The 15,794-nt window shown below is 45.3% G+C and overlaps 1 protein-coding gene across 4 annotated transcripts in view; it reads right to left on the bottom strand.

Moving 5' to 3' along the window:
- Positions 1-5,032, bottom strand: part of JMY (junction mediating and regulatory protein, p53 cofactor) — a 44,377-nt gene extending 39,345 nt beyond the window's left edge. For 2 of the 4 annotated variants that reach the window (XR_014517059.1, XM_083465226.1), the window contains exon 1: positions 2,954-5,032. Coding sequence is in view for 3 of the 4 variants with exons in the window: in XM_083465226.1 (XP_083321352.1) it covers positions 2,954-3,934 (981 nt within the window). In the remaining variant the exon portion in view is untranslated. The remainder of the gene's footprint in view (positions 1-2,953) is intronic. The other 2 variants (XM_083465224.1, XM_083465225.1) reach the window with 1 other exon arrangement.
- Positions 5,033-15,794: the final 10,762 nt, after the last annotated feature.

The raw sequence follows: 15,794 nt of genomic DNA, 5'->3' as shown, positions 1-15,794 counted from the left end.
ACAAGTTGAGTCATACATACAGTAGAATCTGTCGGTTAGAAAGAGTTTTAGCAGAAGTCTAATAACATCACACATTTTTGAATATCTTTGTTTTCTGTAATGTTCTTCATTTGTTTTATGCTAATAAAATATTATCTTCATTATTATTTATTAAATTTGTACAATGCCCTTCATCAAAAGATCACAGGGCAGTTCACAATATATCATTTTATGAACAATGTCAACTTTTATAGTTTCCCTTTGAAACCAAGACCACATTTTCCTGAAAGTTCTCCTAGCTTTTTAATCACACAAATGCCAGAATCCAGTATCTCTATCTGCATCTCTAGTCTTTTGAAAGCTACTTTCAAAGTGCAGGTGGCAAAAGTAACATGGAAGAAAATATATCTGAGCTTGGTTAGGTTCATATTTCAGGGAGAGAACAGTCTCATCCTGAAGTATGGAAAAGCACTGCATCAGAATTACACATTAATATTAAATGGCTGTCATCTATTGTTCCATTATCATGGAATAACTTAGCCAAATGAGATATGAGCTTCTTGTTTCAAAGAAAGCCACTATCAAGCGTGTAACAGACAGTAGAAACCTGAGAGCCAAAGGACAGAGAGCTACCTAAATGATCTTCTTTCTTAAATATGAAGCACATTTTAATTAAAGATGGGTCAATTTACACCACATACATACACTAACAGAGATACTGACACCAGATATGGATTAATATTCACTGGATTAAATTAATTGAGTCACCAAGAGAGCTGCCTTGCAATTAAACACAATATCCTACCCAGTTGGATCATATCTACACTACAGGTTGTGGTGGGTGGCACTGTGGCCTAAACCACTGAGCCTCTTGGGCTTGCCGCTAAGAAGGTCGGCGGTTCGAATCCCCGCACTGCTCTGTCCCAGCTCCTGCCAACCTATCAGTTCGAAAGCACACCCGTGCAAGTAGATAAACAGGTACTGATGCAGCGGGAAGGTAAACAGTTTCCATGCGCTCTGGTTCCCATCACGGTGTTCTGTTCCACCAGAAGCGCTTTAGTCATGCTGACCACATGACCTGGAAAGCTGTCTGTGGACAAACATCGGCTCTCTTGGCCTGAAAGCGAGATGAGCGCCGCAACCCCATAGTCACATTTGACTGGACTTAACTGTCCAGGGGTCCTTTACCTTTTTTTACACTACAGGTTACTTCACATTATTTTGGAAAGTTCCACACATTTGCCTTTGGTTCTTTGCATCTCACCTATTCATGTATCTGCCTCACATTTTCTCTGTCTCCATAATGCATTTGTCCCACAGAACTACAGTAGAGGAACTGAAATTTTACTGAAGTCGCTTGCTTGTTACTACGGGTGGTAACAATTACTCTTTCCTAGCTTTCAGTATCAAAGTTTTTAGGCACTTAGGCAACCAGGTGTCTTCCACCATCCTTTTTTTAAAAAAATGTCAGAAGTGAAGTTTTGCATATATTCATGCCAAAAGAATATACCTGTGGCAACTCTGTTTTGAGAAGCTGAACAGTTGTACATGGCCCTAAAAACCAAAAAAGAAAGAGGAAACACAGAAGGCATTGAATTTTAACATAAACTAGTAACTATTCATTACCCTGGCAACAGCATTCTCAGGTCAACTAGGTAAATGTAAAATGAACACCAATTAACACTAAATTACAAATACAACAGATTTTCACTAAAGTTAGCAACCTTCAATCCATGCAGATTATTAAAAAAATATATTAAATGAATCAAATCACACTTTTCTAAAAATAACCACAACCAGCATTTCCTACAAATGCCACCATACAATAAAAGGCATATAATCATCAGAACTCTGAAGCAGCCAAGCCAATGGCTCTAGAATCACATTTAATTCAAGCCAAGCATGGCCTTCACATCACGCTGCAAAGTTTCACTTGACAAGCATGTTGGGCAAACAAGAGTAATTAGTTACTTGGGAAATGAGTGAGACTATTTTTGGTCCTTACCCAACCTCTTATTCCAAATACTGTAAATATATATCTTCATGAAAACCACAACTAGACAGACTCGTGAGGTATTCACACAATAGGATAACAAAGATCAAACTCAGAGTCGAAATACTGTGGGCAAAATGTTGGTCCTCTGCTTCAAAACTGACAATGTTGGAAACATCATTCACTAATTATCTTCCTCATTAAGTTCACTAATAATATGATTTCATCATAAATGGAAATATATAAAAAATTCAGTATCTGTTGCAAAATGATGCATGTAATTTTTGCCCAATTTAAAAAAATAGGAAGTATTGTTTGACGTATCCACCACCAACTATAAATAAAAAATGCACAAGGTGAATAGAAGATATTGACTCACACTGATGCTGATCTTAGATGTAAATCTGACAGGACAATTTAGTTCTGACTGATTTTATTACAATCCATTTCCTTGTATTAGGAATAGTGTCTAGCTAGCAGAATAACTGGCAAACATATCCAAGTACCAGAGTAAACATGGTCAAGTCCAGTACCCACCCACCCCACTGACCCATCCAGTTAAAATAAAAACATATGGCTCCTCCTTAAAAAGTCAAGATACCAGTAAGTACTGTATAAGAATACATCAGTTTTGGAAAGATACAAAAAGGGCCTTAGATACAGAAAGCCAGATCCTCTGAAAGTTTACTTGGAAGCACATGTGGCTGGCTAGAGATATAGAGAGAGAGAGAGAGAGAGAGAGAGAGAGAGAGATAATGCACTGGATTCAGCCTTTAGCATCTTTCTGCCCTTCTCCGAAGTCTTATTTCCCCCAATAAAGACTTTACATGAAAATATAGTCAGGTCAGCAGCAGAGTTGGAGGCAGAAATCCAAGGAAAGCTTATACTGAGAGTAAGTTGCATGGGACTCAGGGGAACTAAGCATGTTCAGGATCGGGCTGAAGGGGTTTCTATTTTATCAGCAGTGGGGACCTTCCTCACCTCCTGGATGCGCTTGCGGGCCCGCTGCAGCACTTCCTCGTAACCCTTTTGCCGCAGCTCGCTCAGGCTCTCGTAATACTCCTCCGGGTCGTCCGTTTCGGTGAACAGCACCTGGGAGAGGATCTTCCACCCGCAGGTGTCCAGGCAGTGGCCCAGGTAGACCTGCAGCCGGCAGCACAAAGCGTCCATCTCCTCTTCAGACATCTCCGGAGCTCCGAAGAGGACCGTCCACATGCCCGACGGCTCCTCGGGAAGGACCGGCAAGCAGGGCTCCAGCTCGGAGCTCACTGAGCACAGCTGCTGGTGCACGGCCCGCAGGTCCTGGAAAGAGAAGAGGCCGGCCCAGCTGCACTCCTCGCCCGACGGCGCCTCGGTCTCCGAGACGGCCGCCGAAGGCGGCTGCGGGGCGACCGCAGGCCCGGCGAGCGGGGACGGCAGCAGGAAAGCGGCGCCTCCCGCAGGCTCGTCTTTCCCCAGCTCCAGCACCTCGATGTCCTCGGCCGCGCAGGCCGCGGGGCTGAGCGGCGCCTTCGCAGCAGGCTGAGGCCTCCGGGCAGGGCTGCTCCGCGCCCGGGCCGGGCTCCTCTGCGGCGGCGGCGCCTCCGCCACTCGGCTGCCGGGGCTCCTAGGCAGCGGCTCGGCCCGGGCGGGAGAAACCGGCGAGCTCCTGGCTTGGCCCGGCTCGCCGCTGCTCCAGGCCGGGCTGCTCCTGCGGACGGTGGGGCTCCCGGGCACCTTGGAGGAAGAGGCGGCGGCGGCTCGCTGGTGCTCGAGGCCGGGGCTCCCCCCGCGGCGGATCTCCCTGGAGCCGCTGCGCTGCCTCTGCGCCGTCCGGTTGTGGCAGGTGATGGCGAACTTGCCCTCGATCTCATTCCAGGCCACGATGAAGACGAACTTGTGCTTCTCCCGTTCGTGGAAGGCGTGAGGCCTCACGGCCACCCAGTCCGCCTCCAGGGTCTCCTCCAAGGCGAAGGTGCTCATGGTGGCCGGGGGGGGCAGCCGCTGCCCGCCGCCGCCCGGCTCCCTTGCTTCCTCACGACCACCAAACCGGGAGGGCGCTCAAGTCACTGCCCAACAGCCTCAGCCATTTTAGCGGCGGCGGCCGGCAGGGAGGGAGGGAACGTGAAGGGAAGGATGCGCTACTGGCGGGGCCGGGTGGGATGCGAGGGGAAGGGACGACGAGGGGGATAGGCTAAGAAGGCGCCAGAGAGTCGTCAGCGACTGCTGCTGCTGCTGCCGCCGCGGCGCGCGCTCCCCTCGCGCTCTCCCGCTCGGCTTTGTTGTCATGAGCCCGGCGGCGGCGACGGCGGCTCCTCTTGCTGCTGCTGCTTGCCTGCCGGAGACAATACGAGAGGCAAGTCAATACAGTCCCCTCACACAGGTACTTGAGGCGGTCACGTGGAGGCCCCGGATCTGTTTACAAGCCGCTGCGGCGGCGACGACAACGACGACGAGGAGGAGGCGGCAGCTGCTGCGTTCCGGCTGCTCAGCTCTTGCCCCGCCTCCAGGACTCTCTTCTCCCCCCCTCACGACACACACATACACTGCGCCCCGGCGCAGACGGGGACTCCTCCTCTCCGACGCCAGCCCTGGGTGTGGGGAGGCGACGGAGCGGGGGGGGGGGGGCTGCCGAAGCCGTTTGCACAGTCCTTCCCTCCCCCCTCCTGTTGTCTCCGGCCCGACCAGATTGCCTCCTTTCTCCAGTTTCTCCCTCTCCCGCCTGCCAGGAGCGCCTTCATTATCCCTCTCCCTCAAACAATGTTCCTATTATTCAAGCCACGCAGGCAGCGCACGTCAGGCTTAGCCTCCTGCTCCTCCCTCGCTGAGGGACTTGCACCGTACCCGAAAAAGCACAATAACCTCACCGTCCTCCCAACATAACAATATACCCCTAGCGGCCCTTGTGCCTAGGGAAAAGCAATGGCGATTGTGGACCTGGTGTGTGCGAATAAATATGGTAGCCCAGCTGCTGGAGGCTCTCCTGACAGCTGCATCTCACAACCGCTTTGCGCCTCATGAGGACACGCCAGCTTTTGCTAGTATGAATGTTGACGGTGGGTGTGTTATTCGGAGGAGGGTGGTATTTTATTCATTGTAAATGTCTATATTCCTAAATTAAATCTATTCATTTCAAATGAGTCTTTGTTAATATCCAAACGCTTTGGGAAGGAGATGTGTGCAACAACACAAACGGGCATTCATGTGCTACTGGTCAGGTGGTCAGAAAGCACATCTCTGATTCCCCTGGAAATCAGGAGGACTTAATTTTGAGCTGGTTTAGTCTGTAGAAGCTGTTTTGTACTTCCAGCACAAAAATACCTGTCTCTGATCCTGGAATATATTGTAGCAACCACACCAATCTCCAAGCGGTGCAAGATTCCAGGGGCACCAGGTGCTTACCCAGGCTTTGTGCTGCTTTTTGGAATGAGGTACAGCAGAGACTGTGATGTCTTTATGATACAGTGGTACCTCGGGTTACAAACACCTCCGGTTACAGACTCTGCTAACCCGGACGTAGTACCTCGGGTTAAGAACTTTTCCCCAGGATGACAACAGAAATCGCACGTCAGCAGTGTGGCGGCAGCAGGACACCTCATTAGCTAAAGTGGTACCTCACATTAAGAACGGTTTCAGGTTAAGAGCAAACCTCCAGAACGAATTAAGTTTGTAACCAGAGGTACCACTGTATATGGTTTATTAACACAGGTATACAACCTGAGCCTACAATGGAGGAGTTCACAGCATGGACACTCCAAAAGGGTCTTGTTTCTCCCATAGCTGCAGCCTTGGATTGAAACAGAAATCTTGAATGCCTTGAGTCTAGCCCATTAGCAAATTGGCAGCCGATACAATATTTTCAACACACGTGTTGCATGTTGCTAGTAGGTTGCCCTGGAGAACAACCACACAGAAGTTTTCTGCACAAGCTGCAAGTGGTGTAGCATGGGTTGCCAGGGCCCGGGCAAGGCAAGTACCGTATTTTTCGCCCTATAAGACGCACTTTTCCCCCTCCAAAAATGAAGGGGAAATGTGTGTGCGTCTTATGGGGCGAATGCAGGCTTTCACTGAAGCCTGGAGAGCGAGGGGGGTCGGTGCGCACCGACCCCTCTCGCTCTCCAGGCTTCAGGAAGCTATCCGCTAGCTGTGGGAGACCCAGCTCTCCCAGGGCTAGCGGAGAGCTTGCTGGCACCCAGAAGCTTGGGGCGCGCTGAGCTCCGCACGCCCCAAGCTTCGGGATTAGCGCAGCTGTCCGCTAGCCCTGGGAGAGCCCCGCAGCTCTCCCACGGCTGGCGGACTGCTTGCCGGCACCCAGAAGCTTGGGGCGCGCTGAGCTCCACCCGGCCCAAGCTTCGGGATTAGCGCTCCGCTAGCCCTGGGAGAGCTGCGCGGCTCTCCCACGGCCAGCGGAGACCTTGCTGGCACCCAGAAGCTTGGGGGGTGCTGAGCTCCGCACGCCCCAAGCTTCGGGATTAGCGCAGTGGTCCGTTAGCCCTGGGAGAGCCGCGCGGCTCTCCCACGGCTAGCGGAGACCTTGCCGGCACCCAGAAGCTTGGGGCGCGGTGAGCTCCACCCGCGCCAAGCTTCGGGATTAGCGCAGCGCTCCGCTAGCCCTGGGAGAGCTGCACGGCTCTCCCACGGCTAGCGGAGACCTTGCTGGCACCCAGAAGCTTGGGGCGCACGGAGCTCCGCACGCCCCAAGCTTCAGGATTAGCGCAGTGGTCCGCTAGCCCTGGGAGAGCCGCGCGGCTCTCCCACGGCTAGCGGACTGCTTGCCGGCACCCAGAAGCTTGGGGCGCGCTGAACTCCGCACGCCCCAAGCTTCGGGATTAGTGCAGCGCTCCGCTAGCCCTGGGAGAGCCGCGTGGCTCTCCCACGGCTAGCGGAGACCTTGCTGGCACCCAGGAGCTTGGGGCGCACAGAGCTCAGCACGCCCCAAGCTTCAGGATTAGCGCAGCGGTCCGCTAGCCCTGGGAGAGCCGCACGGCTCTCCCAGGGCTAGCGGACTGCTTGCCGGCACCCAGAAGCTTGGGCCGCGGTGAGCTCCACCCGGCCTAAGCTTCGGGATTAGCGCAGCGCTCCGCTAGCCCTGGGAGAGCTGCGCGGCTCTCCCACGGCTAACGGAGACCTTGCTGGCACCCAGAAGCTTGGGGCGTGCTGAGCTCCGCACGCCCCAAGCTTCGGGATTAGCGCAGCGCACCTGGGGGGGGGAATAAAAAAAAATTCCTTTATTTCCCCCCCAAAAAACTAGGTGCGTCCTATGGGACGGTGCGTCTTATGGGGCGAAAAATACTGTATGTTCTCCACCACCTGCCAGTAGACGGAACAAACGGGCAATAGCTTGGCAACCTACATGAGTGGCAGGCGTAGTGCCCAGTGAGCACCAAGCGCGGCAGAGAGCAGGTATATTTCTAAAGCCCATGTAGAGGGTACCCTAGCAACCAGCTGTTGCCCAAATCCACTCCTCAGTCTGCCCGTGCAAACATTGGGAGATTTTCTATGCAAGGGGGAAGGGACACTAATTTGTATTTAATTAATTAATTGATGATGATGATAAATAATTTATACCCCACCCATCTGACTGGGTTGCCCCAGCCACTCTGGATGGCTTTCAGCATATATAAAAACATAGTAAAGCATTAAACCTTAAAAGCTTCCCTATACAGTGCTGCCTTCAGATGTCTCCTAAAAGATATATAATTACTCATTATTATAATGATTTATTATGACTACTTTCTTTCCTTTTCTTTTGAAATTTTGCACCCCAAGAATTTTGCACCCAGGGCCCCTGCCCCTGCTATGCTCCTACAAGCTGCAGTTTCCAGACCATATTCAAAGGAAACCCCAAGTAAAGTGTATTACAATAATCAAGTCTATTAATTAATCTAGTTTCTAATGCATTCACCACTGTATCAAAGCAATCCCTGCCCAGGAGCAATTGTAGCTGGCACACCAGCCAAAGCTGGCAAAAGACATTCAAAGACATTGAGCACACCTGAGTAGTACCCCCTCCCCAAGGAGTTCCCCTAAGCTATGCACCTGTTCTTTCAGAGGGAGTGAAACCCCATCCAAAGCAGGCAACAGACCATTTCCCCAGATCTGGCAGTCACTCACCCACAGGGCCTCCATTTTGCTAAACTTCAGCTTCAGTTTATTGGCTTTTATCCAGCCCATTACTGAGTTCAGGCAGTGGTTCAGGACTTGCTCAACACCTCCTGGTTCAGATGTTAGAGAAAAACAGAGCTGTGTGTCATCAGCATGTATATAACACTGTGCTCCAAACAGACTGCATACTGAGTTCCAAGCAGATGCCTTGGCTACTTAGCAATCCAGGCTCTAATGCATAGTGTTATTAGTTGCAAGTATTAACAAAGCTCTCCTTGCAGCTTATGCAACTGAAGCACATACAGTCTTTCTTTCTTTCTTTCTTTCTTTCTTTCTTTCTTTCTTTCTTTCTTTCTTGATTTATATCTCTCCTTTCTGGTGTATTTGCATTATTCAGAGCATCTTACAACAATGAAACTACCACTTCCCTAATAAAACCACCATATAAAACCAAGCAATATAAAAACCAGCTCAACAGATATTAAAACACGCTCAGCAGTTTAAAAGCCCTAAGCAGCATTCACCATATGAAGACTCATCTGCCCGACAAGATAAAAGCTTGCTGGTCCTTGAAACATCACAAGATTATAAGACCATCTCCAGTTAAAGCAGCTGTCAATTGTAATCCTGTGTTTACACAGCAATGGGTTATGCCCTAGTGCAGGGATTGCCAACCTTTCTGGACCAGGGGACACACCTGGAATTTTGAAAAAGTGCCATGAGTGCCAGTCACAAAATGGCTTCTGTGGGAATATGTCATTGCAAAATTTTTTTTTTAAAAAAAATGACTACAGTGGGATAACACAAAATGACTGCTGTGAGAACAGGAGTAATGGCTGCCATATTTAAAAGAGCAGAAAAAGAGACAAGAACACAAAATGATGTTGGCATGTCATCCCATCAGACACTCCATCAATGAGCATATTTCAGAGGGGGGTGTTCAATGTGGGAGAAGCTGAGCCAGTGCAAACAGGAACTGAGCAGGAAGACCAAAAAAATGGATTTTTGAGGGGATATTGACATTTCATGGGCACCATAGCAGGTACTGATGGCCCCTGCCATGGTGTGCTTTCCAAGTGTTTTTGGAAATATAATTTTTCAAAACACCCAAAGGCTATTTTGAGGGTTGTTCCCAGATTCACTTATGCAAATATAAAAGGGAAAATGAGAATTAGTCTTGAGAATTACATTGGTAAGGAGTAACATAGTGAGTTTGCTTAATAAGGAGACTCCTGTCAACTGTGAATCATATAATAGCAGGTTATATTCTGGGACGTGGGTGGAGCTGTGGCCTAAACCACTGAGCCTCTTGGGCTTGCCAATCAGAAGGTCAGACGTTCGAATCCGTGCAAGGGTGAGCTCCTGTTGCTCTGTCCCAGCTTCTGCCAACCTAGCCGTTCAAAAGCATACCAGCATGACCCGGAAAACTGTCTGTGGACAAAAGCTGACTCCCTCGGCCTGAAGCAAGATGAGCACCGCACCCCATAGTCGCCTTTGACTGGACTTAACTGTCCAGGGGGTCCTTTACCTTTTTACCTAGGTTATATTTTAATGAAATGATGGAGAACCTCACTAGCCAATGAATCTCTACTTGTGTTTCCTACAAGAATAGAAGTATCCCATTCCAACAATCATGTCCAGTTGTGTGCACATATATTTGCCCTATAAAATAAATAGGAAAGACTGCATCAGGGCACTCTAGATTATGGACTAATGCTATAATTTCACTAGAACAGAAGACTTATTCCAAAAACAAAACAGAATTAAGTAATTTAGCAAGTAACCACAACTGGAAGCTGGTCCTCCAAACAGTAAATCAGGAACTGAGGGAAATGCCACAAACCACACAATATGTATTATGTAATAGCTGCTGGGTACATTTATTTTAAAATGGAAATGTAAGTCATTCATAAAAGAAAGGATTGACCAAGGTTAACTATGAAAACATTACTCTAGCACTGGTTGGGACCCACTATCTGGTCATGGGTTTGGGTCTTATTCCCTAACCTTTATCCAAGGTGGGTCATGACAGCAGTACCATCACCATACAAATATATGGTAAAAAAATTCAATAAATGGGTCCCAAAACACTAGGTGGGTCCTGAGTTTGAAAAGGTTGAACTTTACTACTCTAGTACAGTGGTACCTCGGGTTAAGAACTTAATTTGTTCTGGAGGTCCATTCTTAACCTGAAACTGTTCTTAACCTGAGGTACCATTTTAGCTAATGGGGCTTCCTGCCGCCGCCACGCAGTTTCTGTTCTCATCCTGAAGCAAAGTTCTTAACCTGAGGTACTATTTATGGGTTAGCGGAGTCTGTAACCTGAAGTATCTGTAACCCGAGGTACCACTGTATTCTATAAACTAAAATGTCCAGGCCATTTCCCCATTAACTTTCCAGAAAGAAGCAAATAATATTTTACCCTTTCAGCACTGCTTTTTAGATGAATCTCCCAGTCTCCCATTCTTCAACAACAGTTCTTATAATTGAGGTGCCAGATTTTGACATGGATATCTTCATGTCACTTTGCTTCCCAGCACTGTCACAATGGAAAACACCAACCCTTGCAACTTGGGAGGCGATAGGTTTGCTAAAGAAGATGGAAGAGATTTGTTCTCTGTTGTTTACAAGGGTAGGACTAGAACCAAGAGTCCAAACTGCACAGAACCGTATTTCAGCTAAATATTAGGGGAAACTTTCTTTGGTAAGGGGAGTTCAACAATGGATCAGACATCCTCAAGGGGTGGTGGACTTACTCTGCCAGCGCTATTTAAACAGAAGCTAGATTAGGCAACCATCTGTCAAGGCTGCTGTAGTTACATCCTGCATTTTGGATCCTGCACTGAGTAGCAGGTTGAGATGCATGACCTCCAGGATCTCTCCCAACCCTATGATTCTATGAGAAGTAACAACTATGTTGAAATATGGTGTCTAATTAACAGCAGGCTGGTATGTTATTGTTAAGGCAAAACTTCCTTCTTGTTAACGCAGACACTGATTCATAGAAAACAAACAATATTATTTAATATATATTTTTACCTCACCTCTCAACCTAGTTTCCAAGTGAGCATATGCTAATGATATACTATGAATAAATGATGGCCTATTTAAGCTTGCATATTGTATATTCATAAAAACATTGTGCCCTTGTTTAGTGAAACAAAAGGACCAAGGATTCATCCTACCTTGGTATAACTGAGGAATTACAGATTAGATATGCTATGACAAATGTGTCAGGAAAGTAGATATTTAAATATTGTTCCATTTTGGCATTTTTAGATCCTAAAATAGTTATCAGCTTAAAGCGCTTCTCTGAAGTAAAGCCAGGCTATCCTTTCTCCCCCCAATCTCTATCTGGTTCGACAAGTTATTTTGCCAGCGCTTTGCTGCTAGAGGTGTGTCAGAATTTTTGCATTCTTTTTCATATGAGGCAGTATATAAATGATATCTCAGTTGTCATACATTCCTGTTTGGTGACTTAGTATTGCTTGGCTTTAGGGAACTCTTTGTCAACAGAAGTATTTGTTTGAAGCATTCTTGGGGAATGTAACTTGGGCACATACAGGCACTTTTAGTAGATATTATTGTTTTTAATTTCTTATTTGTAATAAAACTTTTGTATCCTCATAAATAAAAATGAAAATGAAAATGAAAAATTGAAACTCCTCTCGTTAATTTTACACATTTTCTCATCAAACATTGCATATCTGGTGAAATTTAAAATCAACTGAGTGATGCTTCCTTTATTGTTTCCCAAATTGTAATTATGAAGTGCATTGCTTCAATTTACCATCTCTCTGAATTATAATTATTCCAAAATTTCTTTAATAACAGTTTACTAATTAATCCAAACACTGTATTTGCTGCAACAAATTAATAGCTACATCTCTCAAATAAATGAATATAATCAGCTTATTTCCTTTCTTCTATAAAACTATCAAGCAATTTCAGCCAGGTACACTTAAAAGGTATCAGCTATGTGCAGATCTTCACTTGTTTTGGCTAAGGAAAGTAAAAAAGCTCAGTCTCATGAGCTTTTTTAGCTTGTCCATACAGCTATACAGTAAAGATGGATGGATAGATGGAAAATCCTAAGCTGTCTTGGTTTTAATGGATGTGTCAGCAATGTCAGTACTATACATTGATCAGAATGTTTTTTAAAAACAGTTTATTTAACTTTACACACAGTATGTGGGGAAATTTAATATTCCTTTGTGTAATGAAACAACATTTTGTATTTACTAGATCAAAGATCACTGAGTTTATGCAATATTAATGACCATGTGTCCCCATAATGAAAATGTTCTTTAATCCAAATTAGAAACATACTGTTGCACACAACCTCCATCTCAGAGTTGTGCAAGATTTCAGGGTTTGCAGGCTCTTTACCCTGGTTCTGTGTTTCCTTTTGGAAATGTGGAGCAGAGGAGATTGTGGTGTCTTTATTATATATGTTTTATTTACACAAATATACAGCCTGAGCCTACAATGGAGAGGTTCACAGCATTAACACTCCAAAAGTCTTGTTTCTCCCATATCCATAGCCTTGGATTCAAGCAGAAACCAGCCATGGCTTTCTCTCTGCCTTTCCAGACCACAGCTTTCCCCTCTAGCTCACATCACAGGAAGATCTGCTCTCAAACCAGACTTTTGTTTTTCTCACTATCTCAGGAAACTGAAAGAAGGGCTCCAATCATTTCCCTTCTGGCACAGAGCCCCCTTTCCTCATTTCTCTCAACCCAGACTACATTGGCTATTTCACCCACTGAATCCATGCTGGATCCAGGAATCAGAAGGTCTTCCATTCAGCCTACTTCCGCCCTACCTCCAGCAAACTGGTCTGGCACCCACAAACTCATAAGAATACATATTGGAGCAACCCTGATTAACAAATCTACTGGCTAAAGGGGACTAGGACTAGGCTGAGGAAGCCATATTTACCACACGGCATCCTGCTGTGGCTCCACCTACAATGTAAAACAGAGAGCAAAGGCATCAGATGAAGTGTGCTTGAGTCCACAAAAACTTATTAAATAGGAAATTTTTAGCATTTAAGATATCACAAGACTCTTTGATTCTTTTTTATCAGTGTTGGCCAACATATCTTGAATGTAGAAGCAGTTGTAAATAATTGAATGACTGTGGGAACAGGAGATAAATGTTGATGTGCACTCTTCACAACTGAGTAATACATATGTTCAACACAAGGTGAGCACGTGTTAAACTGGGGTCTAAAAGTACCTAACTGTGCTGCTCAGCATGCTGGACAAAATAAATTGCTTGCCTGAAACCACAAACTGAGTACAAGGCGGTACAGGTGGGGGTCTTCTGAGCCCCACTTATTTGAGTCCAAATTTGCTGCTGCAACATCCATTCCTGAATGCAAGCTAATCAGATTCTGAGATATTGTGAAATAAAAATGAGAGACCCCAGATCCCAAACTTAGGTGGAAGGTAAAGTTCTAAGGTTTCCAAAGTACCATTTCCTTAAATGCTTCCTATTCTATTTACAAGCAAAACTTTATGGTCTCAAACTGTCATTGCATGTATGACAAGATGGTATTAGGAAAGAGGGATTACATTTGTTAGCTACAGATAAATATTTTTAGCTATAACTAAAATGTGACTCTACTGCTGGTACTTAAAATGAATTAGGCTGCAGAGAGGCTTTTAAACTAACATCTGGAGGAAGGCTGACAGGTACTGAGTTCAGTTTGGGATGACTCATCCATCTGGCATGATAATAAACACACACAGCTAGCGTGCTCTAAAAATGGTTATAGAATAGAAGCTAACACTGTGTACATAAAATCCAGTGAGAGGCAACCAAATAAAGTAAAGTGTCAGGTAACAAAATATACAGTTGATGGTTGCGTGGGTCACCACACAGTTACAGTTGCTAGAAATTCCAGGCCCCTTAATCAATCTGGTGATCATGGCTTTGAAACATTAAAAAGAATTGGGGCAAAAGTAAACAAGGGAACAAAATTGGCTGACTTCAACTCTCCTTGTATTGAACAGCATAAATGTTAAGAATCAAGGCAGGTCACTATTAAGTATTATTGATTCCAGATAATGATAGGTATTATTCTTCACATCAGTTATCTGAAGGCAGGCTCTTGTCTAAACACCTGGTTCTCAGAATTGGGTAGAAGGGATAAACATAGCGAAACGACTTGATTAAAGTAACTTCAGAATACCTGAGATGTGCAAATCTCCCCCCATTGACACTAAAATTGAATGGGAAATTTTGTGTGTGTGCTTTTGAAAGGACTAGTTAAGAGGAAACATAAATGTATATTATGTGGTGGGTCCAATCTCTTCAAGCAACATGATAGTTATTTCAAACACTACAATAGAAGCTTAATTTAGCATATGCACAAAATTCTGCAAAGCATATACAGGACCAATATTATGTTTAAATACAATAACTGAGAATATGAAAGTGACAATAAAGTTGATTTTATCATATTGAAGTGTAAGAGTCTCCCATTCTTTGAATTAATCTGGGCAAAGAAAAGACAAAGGTAAGTGAGTAAAATGGAATATGAGATTTGAAAGATCAGAAGCAGAATGAGTGGATCAGGATGTATGAAAGGAAGAAGCGACTATTAGGTTCTAGTGGGGACACAAGACACTGCGCTGGGCAATGTTCTCTCTGTCTTGCTACCTGAAGAGGGCACCTACAAAAGGTGCAGCCTACAATTCGGAATTGTGGCACTGGCCATCATTCTCAACTGGCTTGGGATTCTAGTCTCTATGCTTCCAAATAAACTTTCTCAATAATGGTAGCAACAGCAAATTGGGGTAGAAAATAATGCTAGGAAGGTATGCAATATAGCATGGGATTTCAAAGCCAAGGTTGTTATAGATATAGTCAAGGTGAAGCCATTTCAGCATCACCCACATGGATCCAGCTGGTCAATTTAGACCATGCAGGGCTAGATCAAGGCAAGTTCTAAGTTATGTCAAGTTTAAGAGATGCCATAGCCTTAACAACAACAAACTGTTATTTTAACAGAAAGGACAATGAAAATAGAAATAATTAACTTTCATACAGTATTTGCATATAAACTGGTACATAGCTGAGGATGCAACTAAAAGCTAACAAAAATGTGTATCTTGCAATAAATAAGTCTATTTGTTTTCTTAACCAATTACATAAAACTTGAAATTTAGTTTAGTTTAGTTTTTGTATTTAGAGACCCTAAATTGCAACCTACTTAGCCTACTTAATCTGAGACCCTAAACTGCAGCCTGCTTAGTTTGCACATATATCTGGCCCTGTGGACCAGCAACGATCAGCACGTGGGCTACAGGTGCCAGCTGCATAGAATCATCTGGAAGCGCTTCAATCTGGAAACAATTCCAGCATGTCTGGCTACCATCTGTGCAGCAGATTCACCTTTCCAGGTTTTGAACACAAGTCTTGAATATAGGATTGTGGTATTAGATCGACACGAGCCCAGAAATGACAAGGCAGTTATAATGGCCTATATTTCCTTCAATTAGTATGCAATAGCTCTGTCTTCCTTACAGTCTGAAGGAATGTATCTTCCATTACACAGACTGATCGCTCCTTTTATGTAAGTACTGTATTTGGTCCTCTTGTAAACAAACTTTGCTTCAGGAACTTTTTGGCTCCCCTGTGCAGTAACACAAAGAGCCTTTGTTATGCTCTGGTTAAGTCTGCCAATTAAAGTAAAAAAGGAGAAACGTTCTGGAGCTATGAACTAGTT

Source organism: Podarcis liolepis (assembly GCF_965112155.1).
Source record: "Podarcis liolepis genome assembly, chromosome: 11".
Taxonomy (NCBI): Eukaryota; Metazoa; Chordata; class Lepidosauria; order Squamata; family Lacertidae; genus Podarcis; species Podarcis liolepis.
Note: the sequence above shows the minus strand (reverse complement) of the source record. Positions and strands in the feature narration are given on the sequence as shown.